Here is an 11,124-nt window from a genome sequence, read left to right on the forward strand (position 1 = left end):
CGATGTTGCACTGCCAGGTCTGCGACCTCCACTACGACATACGGATGCACAGGAGCTTGGTTCATCAAAAGTCAGGGCCTGTATTATGGATAGGCACTGACAGTGGCTCTGGTGGAGCCTGCTACTGGAATGAGAAGCGAGCGCCAGGTTTCAAAATGGAGGAACCCTTTGGCAGCGATTTCCCATTGTGGCTGGCTGGCTTCTCACATCCAGTCACCCTGGTTGAAGCACACGGTGATTAGGACTACGACGTCGGCCTGGGACAAGCAACAGAGCCCCTGCTCAGGACTAGAAACGCTCCGCAGATAACGTCTATTGCAGTCCGCTTGTCGGTAGAGCTGTGGAGAGTGCCCCCTTTAACAGCACACTCATTTCGCTACCCCTCTGAAACAGCACGTGTCAATAAGAGCCGACCTCAAAAGTAGAAGAACACAGAACGGCCAACGGCAACCCAAGTTCAGCGGGCAGCAAATTCGCACGGTCCATATAGGCGGGGGATGCAGCTGCCATCGCAGGAATGTATGATGTTCAGGGACACCGCAAGATGTGAAGCGTCGCTTCCTGTTTTTCACAAGTTTACATGTACGAAAGACACATAGGCGAGTGCTCCAAAAACGAAAGTCGATGCACCGCAATTTCGATTCCTTGGCAGCGAACATCAAGTAAGAAAAACAACAGACAGCGGACCCAACCTCCCCAAAGAAGCTTATTCTTCCACCAGCCTCCAGATGTTCATACTATAGTTTGACAAGCGCACCGCTAAACCGACTGGCGCAAACGCTCGTATCCAACAGCTTTGCGCTGGTACAACTGTACAAGTCGACAAACCAGGTCGACCGACATAGGCTCTTAAGTCCACATGCCGTGCTTGCACTGGCGGTCCTGATTTTAACTGGGCCTCAGGGAGCCTGGAATCGATCTTTCATGTGTGTGATCCTTTTGTGTCCATCGCGATCTCGCAGGCTGACAAAAACGCAAATACAGTGGCGCGGATCGCACTGCCAGCTTTTCCAGCCAACCCCTGACGTCGTCTGCCGCCGTTCTTTGCCTTCTGAGGCGCTCCCCCGTTCCATCTCGCCAATTCTTGTTAAGCGACTTGACTACGGGTCAAAGGTTCTCTCCCTCCATTTCTCCTTGCACGTACAGTGTCCTGGTCACTCCATACCAGCCTAAGACAAGCTTGCTGGAAAAGGAAACAGGGCGGCGACAAGCGGCATTCGGACAGCTCTGACGGAAGTTACGCAACAAGCTAATCACCAGCGTACTCCATCTGCCCAAGTGAGAAGTGAGGATATGCAAAGATTCTTACGTCCCTTACGTTGTAAGTGGCATTAGCCCCAGTCCTTGATTGCTGCTTTATTCGTATTGAGGAAACGTCAACGGTTGACGGGGAAAGAGACATAAACGTGAACCAAGAACGACTCGAAGCGGCAATAGGACATAGTCCAATACTCCATTGAGCACGACTCGATTTAGCCCAGGGATTTTATCCAATCATCTGGCATGCCAGCACGTCCACTATCCAACCCCTGCTCTTCTCCAGCGCCAGCCCCTGTCCCCTCCACCCCTGGCGGATCCCTGCCGTTCCGTTGCCAAAGAACACACTCTGAGTTCACGGGCTTGCATTCGATCATGTGAAGCATCTGGAGCGATTTCGCAATCGCCACAGACCCAATTTCGATCTGCAAAGGGCACAAGCTAGGACAATGCTGCAGGCTCCTCATTTACAAGTACGACAGACTCCTGCAGGGCATCGTTAGGGACTCCATACGAAGTGATACATGAAAGCAACCGAGGAGAAGGGTCAGAAAAACCGAATGAGAAGAGAGGAAGCGGAGGCGGGAAACGGCACACCTCACGGCGTTTTCCGCACGCGACAGCGCCGATTCGTTTGAGCATCCCCAAATATACGTGGGCCTGAGGAAGCAGATGGCCGCATCGAAAGATTCAGGGGCAACACCTACCCGCCGGGCAATCCTGGCTCACCAGCCAGCCCTTCCGGGCTGATTCGGGAACTTCATCTCAAACGTGGAAGACCATCTCGGCTCGTGGATTCTCTATCCATCAATCGAGACTCCATCGCCGCGCCCATTTTTGACTTTTTGCTTTCATATACGGCGTGCTGAGTACGGAATACAAGTACACGCCCGCCTTAGGCAAATGCGGGCGAAGGCGGTTCTAGAGGTGAAAGCTGTGCTGGCCAATCATCCACTGTCCCCTGACATATTGTTTGGCGTCGTTAGTTCTGGGAAGCGGTGTGACAGCTCCAACCTTAATCGATCGAGAAAAGGGGATGTTTAGTGAGGCCCAGGCCCAGGCCAAAGCCAGCATGACCCGCTGGCCACATGAATTGGGGATGGCAATTAGTTTTGGGAGCCGTGCGAGAATAAATACCTCCGGCGAATTACAGGATGGTGTGCCACACAACCCGCAACAACGGTCCCATTTGAGTATCGTGGCACACCTCTGACCACTTGTGCCCCCTAGTGGTGCCAGCACCGTCAACGCTGCTAGCATGTTCCGGCCAAGGGCAGCCAAACAGAGACGAAGCCTGGGCCACAGTCGTGATATCCAGCAGACAAGGGCGGGTCTTGCTGCACGTAATTTAACTCTTGGCCAGGCTACGTCGAAAACAATCCCACGCATTGGAGCCAGCACACACGACGACTACTGGCCGGAGACCTCCACTTTGAAAGGGCCAGCAGGCGAAGACTGCATGACATGAAAGAAAACACGGTCTGTCTGGGGAAGAACGACGGCTCTAGCCTCAAACTCGCAAAGTATCGACGACAATACAATGAGCATCTTACCATTGCGCTCTAAAATATGCACTGGGGGCTTGCCTAGCAGGCTGGGCGAAGTATGCATGCACCGCTTCACACAGACTGAGGAACCAGTCAGGACCCGACGGCGTCAAATAAATCTCAGGCATTGCTTCTTCGCAAAGATGTGTCAATTGGTTCCGCACCAAAGGCGGGAGAGACAGACACATGCGCAAAGAGAGAACCGAGCTCTCGAATCCTAGAAGAAGCTTAAATTCTGTACCACTGAAAGGGGGGATTTGCCTCGACTGCTGCACCATTCCGAGCTCCGTTCTTTTGCTTTTGCGACGATGGCACAGCAGACAACCTGGTCAAAGCGAGGCGAGGTATGACCGCTTCTGCTTGGAAAACGTGTCGGCCCCCGACATTAGTGTTGGCAAAGAGGCACACCTTTTCCCCATCATGGTTTGTTTATTTCATCCCCTTTTTTCAATTTCCAGATTCTGTCCCACTGTGCTTTCTATCGTCGTACTAGGAGACACTCGGGTAACAATACCACCTTTTTTTTTTTTTCGTCTCATCTTTTTGTTTTGCGGCGCCTTGCTGTCAAGAGATGTGAAACACGGGGATGACAATGCGAGTTTCCAAAACGGGATAAAAGCAAGAGGGGTCGGGAAGGCCAATGCTCTTTATCCCGTATTACGGCTTTCACATTTGCTGACTTTGCCTTTTGCGTGCACATGGAAGGCTACCCTGTTGCAAGCCGCAAAACAAACAATTGCTCGACGTGTCGTGTCGAGTGGCTTGTCAGGGGCGAGCTTGTTAACATGCGAGTACGATGTTCTCCGGACCACCTGCGCCCCAGGGAGTCGACCGGCATCGATATTGGCAGATGGCGATTTCTATTTCGCCTTGGTCTTGGCTTTTGCAGATCAGAAGCTCATATCCTGCACTCTATTTGAGGCGAAGCGAGAAGACTGTGCCCCAGTTCTGGTAAGCGGACAAAAGTTGCCACAGCATGAAGACGTCGTACAAAGTACAAAGTTCGGTACGCAAAGGAATTACTTACTACAAACTACACAGAAAGCAGTGTGTGGGGGTCGTTTGCGCAAATGGACAATATGAGACGGGTCCGGCTGCAATATACGCAGAATTAGTGCCCATATATCACATATGAAAATGATGATATGGGATAGGAGTCTCAAGATACATCGTGGATATATCCAAAATGAAGGGGCACGATCGGCGCTGACGACTACGGAACGTCCAGGAGCCTCCAGCACAAACAGACAGCCGACAACAGACAGGATCGAACAAACAACATGATTAGAAGGGGGATGCAAATTAAAGTCGATCTATAAGGACTGCCATTCCGACTGATGCACCGGATAATGAACTACACACGGCAAGACCAAGGCCAAGAACAAAAGACCTCGAAATAGAACCCGCATGGCCTCGCAGTCTGCATGTTCAGAGCACGTGTTACTATCATAAAAATAGATGCAAAAAATAACCAGCAGTTCATCACGTCCATCACAGTTGCGCAGTGGCTCGCAGGAGTTGGTTTCGTCAACACATCGAAGGCTGGATCTTCCGCAAATAGCACCAGGAGAGGTCGATAAATCGATGAGCCCGTCTTTTACAACGATATCAAGACTACTCACAAATATGTCTGGGGACAGAATGGTGCTTGCATACACAACTCAACAAGGTGTTGACGTTTTCTTTTGCTTATACTTTGTTCTCCGATTAGACATGTTCATCGTTACCTGACCGTTTGCTCTTCGATCCCATTTCTTGTTTTTTCTTTATTGTTTTCTTCGTTGCCCTTCCCTGCAAAGTGCCCCTGCTCGAAGACGCTCTCCAGACGCCACATCCCCAGCAATATGCACAACAAACATGCAAGTGTCGGGGGTGAGAGGATGTGCTCATGAGGAGAGAATCGACAAATGCCGCAGAACAGGATGCAGACAAAGGAAGAGCGAGCAAGGATGGATACTCCCAGCGCTGGAAACACCAAATCTAGTCCATGTTTGCGAACGAAACATTTCCCGATATGGACATTTACCAAAGAAGGGTGGCATGCCACGATCAAAATTTAGGCCAGAGCCCACTTGCTGAAACAATGGAATGTTGTGCAAGAAAGTGTGGTCACTTGAGACGTCTTTTGGCCAGTCTGGTCGCCGGTGAGGCACACAAGATCTTTAAGAAGCCAAATCAATATCGACGGCACCAAGCATAGCCGAGCTTTAACTGAATACACGGCGAAAGCGGATACCAAAAAAAAAAAAAGAAAAAAAAACGATCAGAGGAAGTATAATAATTAGCGGTGGGAAGCGGCTGTCATTGTGGCTGTCCGACATCGAAAAAGTCTCGAATCGGTTTCAGGACGGAGAGGCCTCTCGTTCTCGTCGTGGGAAAAGCCTCTTTCGATTGTTTCCAGTGTTTTTATTTTTGGGTGCAACAAGGGCCAAGCCATGAGATCGCTTCAGGCGGGTAAAGAAGAAGAAACGAGAGAAAGAAAACGCACGTCTAAAAGAAAAAAAGATAGAGAGTCCACACCTTACAACCGGAAGGAGTCACGAGAGCCAATGCACCCCGGTTCCAGTCACCCTGGCCTGACAGACCTTCGGGCGTCTTTCTTTTGCCGCTCACAGATCCCTGCTGCCACTTCCTGGCCCCCATCGAGGCGGTCACGAGCACAACGTATTGATTCCATTGTTTCAGGTCCGCAGGCCGCATTGTACGCACAGTGTCTCCGCATACACGATGGCTCAGTCAGTCTACAAGCGGAAGCGCCCAAGACATCACGTTAAAAGTGATATTACGCGTCATACCAACGAGCGCTGTTTTGTTATTTCCTATTCGAGCCATTCGAGACGCATTGCACAGCAGTCGGTATGTTGAGAGTATAGATTCTTCTTTTGATTTTATTCTGCTGTATTTTGACTCACTGTTTTGGTAGTCTTCACGCAGACCTTTACTGATGACGAAACCCAAAATTATACAAACACCAAGCCCTAACATTAGGAAAGACGAGAAATCGAAAAAAACATAATGGGAAGAATAAAAGAAGACAAGCAGACAAGAAGAAAAAGGTTCATGAGATGACAAGACAAAAGAGAAACAACGCTAATTATATCATAGATTCATTCACCACGATTCACCACAATTCATCATCACGCCTTCATACCCCTTCACGCCTAATACCGGTAGTAATCTCGGGGCCGACGCCCCTCACGCTCACGCTCGCGGATAACAATCCGGTCGTGCGTCTCCCATTGTTCGGTGCGTGGCGGCGACGGAGGCGGTAGCGGTGGCGGTGAGGGCATCATCCGCCGCGGCGCGTCAACGTACCGAAAAGTTTCGTACTCAGGCGTCCGTGCTGGTGGCGGTGGCGGTGGTGGTGGTGGAGGAGCAGGCGACGCAGGCGGTGGAGACGGCTTGCGACGACGCATCTGGACAGTCATGGGCATGGGCACGGGGACATGGACAGGCACAATACGCTCACGCTCCACATAGACGGTCTCGCGCTCAATATCCTTCTTAGGCTTCTTCTTCTTCTTCTTGGGTTTCACCTCTTCCGGCTCGACGTCGACCGCAATAACGTCAATGGTGTCGTCCTCTTCTTCGTCGGGCTCCACCACCGGCGGCGGTGGCGGCGATGGCGATGGCGGTGGGGGGAGAAGGACAGGTGGAGGTGGTGGCGGTGCTTGGATGATGATCGGGGGCAGCTGCAGTGAAGGCGGCGGCGGCGGGGGTGGTGCTGGCTCCCGAGGCGGCGGTACGATGGTGGTGACGCGAGTGCGGACAGTCTTGGAACCGTGGATGGGCGGCTCCAGATAGAGGTACTTTTTGCCGTGACGGTGACGAGGCACTGCGAGTTGCGGTCAACACTGGAAGATCTACAATGTGGCAATGGACGGTTGCAGAGGGAATGGGGCTAGACGACAAGGATCACTCACTTGTGATGCTGTTCTTGACAGTGGAGAAAGGGGGGACTGGAGACTGGAAGTTCTGCAGTATGTCCACGACAGACTGGATGGTTCGTGAGACAAGCCCAGCAGCCGCAATGGGTTCGTTTGTGTTCGTTTGTGTTCGTGCAGAGTCTCTGAAGAATATATGGACCGGAAGAGGAGGACGGAAGGCGTCGTGGACTTATATGGACGGGTGGAGGAGCATCGTCGCACGGAGAGACGACTGGGGGCTTGGCCACGCGTGGTCTTCAACAATGCATGTAGTGCACGGCTTCAGGTCTGGAGTTCGGGCGGGCGTGGGACGTAGGGTTTGATTTTGCCTGGGCCAAGACTAAGGCATGTCCGATAACCTGCAAATAATCGTCATCATCGGTGGTACAAAAGACAGAAATAGACGAACTGGACAGAGGACCGAAAGGAGAGGGAAGAGCGAAATGAAAAGAGAGAAAACGACAGAGCGGGAAGTGGTGGGATGACGTCATTGGATCTGTTGAGAAAGTTGGCAAATGCACACAGCGCTCATTCTTCGGATTCTGGACTCCGAAATGGATGCCCAATGGGAGTCCACGACGAGCTCAAGAATACATAGAGGTAACATAGGTATAGAGGTATTTAAAGCAGATCAAAGTCTAATGAAAATATTCCAACAGATCAAGGGGTGGAGAAGGGGACATAAGTAAAGAAGTTTCTAATACAGCCGAAAACGCCGATGCAAAAAAAATGGATAAACGCGTAGACGAAGTCTAGACCCTGTCCAACTGTGCACATCCGAGCCCAACGTCCTCCACTTTGAAGGATTTTGGCCACCTGTGTCCAAGATGATAACCAAAGACTATGTGCTGATACAGCCATGTTCGCCAGGGACGGTCAGATGCAGCCAGATGCACTCCACATGCACAACATGTGTCTTGGGGTTCGGCCTAGACTCCCTTCCAGAAATGTTGACCTTGTACTGTCACTACCCCCGCTTCCTCACCGTGTATCACACCGTCTGTCACACCCATCGTCGGCCTGGCCTGCTGTCCTAGCTCGATGGTGGGAACTGAGAACTGGCGGTTCCGGCCGTGTTGCTGCCCACCCATTACTCTCTGGCCTCGTTGGGCTCTGCCTCGGCCTCGGTCCGCGCCTTCTTCAGCTCATCGTAGTCGGGCAGATACTGCGCTGACAGGGTAAAACCCAACGATATAAGGACCATCAATACCCAGATGCCATAGCCCCACAACAGCTGATTGCGCACGCTGATGGCATACAAGGCCGTGAAGAGCGCAGGCGTGAAGGCGCGGATCATGCTCACACCCGTCAGGGCCAGTGCGTTGAGTGTGCCCAGCAACTGCGGCGAGGGGGCCGTGTCATTGACAGCTAGCTGGATGGCCGTGAAGCTCAGGCTGACGCCGCTGCCAATCGCCAGCGTGGGAGGCACGACGATCCAAAACAAGGTGCGCGCGTTCCAGACGCGCAAGATCAGGCTCATAAAAGGAACCCCGCTCATAAAGCACGGGTAGGCAATGGCGCACGCGCGAATCACCGCGTTGGTGCCGATGCGGCGGTGCAGCGGCGGGAACGCAAGCAGCCACAGGGACTGGCTAGCGCCTACAAGGCCCATCATGGCGGAGATTTGCACGGGCGTGAAGCCGAAGCCGCCGAGGTCGACGGGCGTAAACCAAAACACAGGTACGAGCGCCGTGTACGAGAACGCGAGCAGCATAAGTTGCGCGTAGATCAAGAGCACCATCTTGACACCGGGTGCCCGGAACAGATCGCCAATGGACGGCGGCGGCGCCGCGGGCTCGTCGTCATTGGCAATCGATGCTGTGACTGTCGTTGTCGTCGTCGTCGTCGTCGTCGGCGTCGACGACGTCTTCTTCTTTTTCACCACCAGCGTTTCCTCGACAAACAGCGCGCACAGAAGCGCTGCCAGGTACCCGAGACCAGCCACGACAAATCCGGGCAGCGCATACGGGTAGGCGACCAAGAAGGGGACGTTGTCGGTCGGGTCGTCTGGGTTGGGCCGGCCCAGCGGCGTCGCCAGCGCGCCACCCATCAGCGGGCCCACAAACAAGCCCAGGTTGCCGCTGAACGCAAACCAGCTGAACACCCGCGCCTGTGTCTTGGGCGTGCTCAGCTCGGCCAGCATCGTCCGGATCGTCACAATTGTGCCCGCAAACACGCCCGCCAGGCAGCGGAACGCAACCATCTGCACCAGCGTGCGCGCCGTGCCAAACAGTGCCGTCGCGCTCGCCATGCCGACCAGCGAAAGCACCAGCACGGGCTTGCGGCCCACGCGGTCGGCCGCCCGGCCCCAGCCCATCATCACCAGCGCCTGCGTCAGCGAAAAGAGCGACTCAATCAGCCCGCTGTAGAAGCCCACGTCGGACGATGCCACGCCGCCGTTGTCCTGCACCATCTGGTTGATGTACGGGAACACGGAGAAGAACGCAATCGGCTCGAGCAGCCGCGCAAAGCAGAGCAGCGCCACCTGCGTCGTGGCCATTGGCCGGTCCTCGTCGGCGGACGCGGGCACGATCATGGCCGCCGTCGCCACGCCGGCGTCTATGTTTCCTCCGACAAGTCCATTTCCGTCTCCTTGTCCTGCCGCGTCTTGCAGCAGGGGAGTCGTTTCGGCCGCTGCCACCGCCTTCACGGCCGACGAGGTGCGCGACATCGGGTTTTGTGTGCGGTGTGATGTGCGTCGCGAGTGCACTTTGAGTCGCTCCAATCCGCTCTATCACGTCTCTCGCAGATATGTCGTCGCCTCTATTTGTTCTGCCAGAGGTTCAAAAAGGAAACAAACCAAACCCAGGAAAGTGCGCGATATAAAAATATATAAAACGGAGGGTGCCGGCAAGGATTCAGAAATGGCAGGCACAGCTGATGATTGCTGATGCGAAAGGAAGGAGGATTTGTGGGGACTGATTTCGTTGGATCCTTGGCCTCTGATTGGCCAACTAATAAATCTCACCTCGATCACGAAACTGTCTTCTGAAAACTTCATTCCGTACGAAATAGAAGAGAGAAATACGGCCGATTCTCAGCGCTGGGAAATAAATCCCATATTTTTATGTTTGGGCTCGTAGTCTCAGGGGTATGTTGGTCAGGGTCTCACAGTTTGCTGATTTACAGGTAATGAAGCTTTTTGGATGCATATACTGGCAACAATATGGACCGCATTGGGTTTCTTCTGCGAGATGGGCTGCAAGTCTCCAGAGTGTGTAAATAATGAACTGTTTGTTTTATGAAAGTTTGGGGGTTAGTCATGCAGTCTGTCTTTTATTTTTATTTTATTTATGGTCAGGGTGAAATTCAACAAAATAGTTAATTATTATTATTATTATTATCCGCCTTTCTCAGCCAATCCTGGCTATTGGCGTCTGGCTAGGCAGAACCCTCATGGGGAAAAAACTACCACAGTGCTATACACAAATATGTCTATGTAGCGGTAACGCGCAGCAGCCTTGACGTAGGTGTTGCAAATAAGGAAAGTAAATAAAACAAAGCAAATCCAGATCGAAAATTAGAATCGAAACAAAAGATAAAATCTAACAAATCAAAACAAAGGAGATATAGCAAGAAAGAGGGGAATGACTACGGTAAGCCCGGGGCAGGTGACTGCTCGAGCTCCCGGGCGAGGCGGTATTCCGGCAGCCTCTCGCTCCGAAGGAGCCACCGGAGGAGTGGTCTGGCCGTCCGGCCGGTGTGTAGCGTTTGTTGTAATTCGTTAATAGTGCTGGGCCAGTCAGGGGGTCGTGGTGGCACGTCGGTGCAGTCTAGGAGTACATGGGCCGCGGTCTCTTCTCCCCCGCCGCAGTGGCACTCCGGGGAGTCCACTGTTTCCTTCCGGAAGAGGTATGCCTTGAGGCCGATGTGGCCGGAGCGGATCTGCGTTAGTAAGCTACTTTCGGCTTTGGTGAGGCCGAAGTGTCTGCGCCGGACGGCCGAGGCTGTCCAGCATGGTGTTTGGTTGGCTGTGATACCGGCGTTACTTTTATCTATGGCTTGTTGCCATCGGGCCCTCCACCGTTGGCGTACGGTGGCCCATTCCGCCTCCTTAGGTGGAGGTGGAGGTGGGAGTGCCGGCGGCCGGTAGGAGGTGTGGTATGTGACGGGGAAGACGGTGCGCCGGAAAATAATTAATTAATTAGTGTGCTTTTTTGGTTTTATTTGGGGTTTAAAAAAAAGGTTGCTTAATTCAAATCACCTTTGAGTTGCTCAACACCAACTAATACCAAGAGATATGCCAAACACTGTAGCCTTTACAAGACGGGCTTTGCCACACATGTATAATCGAGTAATGATATACACAAAAAGTTTACTTAACTCTCTGGTCTTCGATTATGGTGCAATGACTGAGTGCCAAATTTTGAAACGTCAAATGCGCACATGACGTA

At 52.7% G+C, this 11,124-nt stretch overlaps 3 protein-coding genes across 3 annotated transcripts; all 3 read right to left on the reverse strand.

Moving 5' to 3' along the window:
• Positions 1-5,965: 5,965 nt before the first annotated feature.
• Positions 5,966-6,944, reverse strand: SPSK_05438 (uncharacterized protein; the record flags this gene model as incomplete). Its single annotated transcript, XM_016732184.1, has 3 exons — positions 5,966-6,639; positions 6,728-6,873; positions 6,931-6,944. The coding sequence occupies 3 exons, from the start codon at positions 6,942-6,944 to the stop codon at positions 5,966-5,968; spliced, it is 834 nt and encodes a 277-aa protein (XP_016583310.1).
• An 876-nt stretch (positions 6,945-7,820) lies between these two features.
• Positions 7,821-9,401, reverse strand: SPSK_05209 (uncharacterized protein; the record flags this gene model as incomplete). The annotated part of the gene is made up of 1 exon (XM_016731959.1): positions 7,821-9,401. One exon carries the CDS (start codon positions 9,399-9,401, stop codon positions 7,821-7,823), a length of 1,581 nt encoding a protein of 526 aa, XP_016583311.1.
• A 920-nt stretch (positions 9,402-10,321) lies between these two features.
• Positions 10,322-10,775, reverse strand: SPSK_10973 (uncharacterized protein; the record flags this gene model as incomplete). The annotated part of the gene is made up of 2 exons (XM_016737194.1): positions 10,322-10,677; positions 10,766-10,775. The coding sequence occupies 2 exons, from the start codon at positions 10,773-10,775 to the stop codon at positions 10,322-10,324; spliced, it is 366 nt and encodes a 121-aa protein (XP_016583312.1).
• Positions 10,776-11,124: the final 349 nt, after the last annotated feature.

This window comes from Sporothrix schenckii, assembly GCF_000961545.1.
Source record: "Sporothrix schenckii 1099-18 chromosome Unknown Cont49, whole genome shotgun sequence".
In the NCBI taxonomy this organism is placed as follows: domain Eukaryota; kingdom Fungi; phylum Ascomycota; class Sordariomycetes; order Ophiostomatales; family Ophiostomataceae; genus Sporothrix; species Sporothrix schenckii.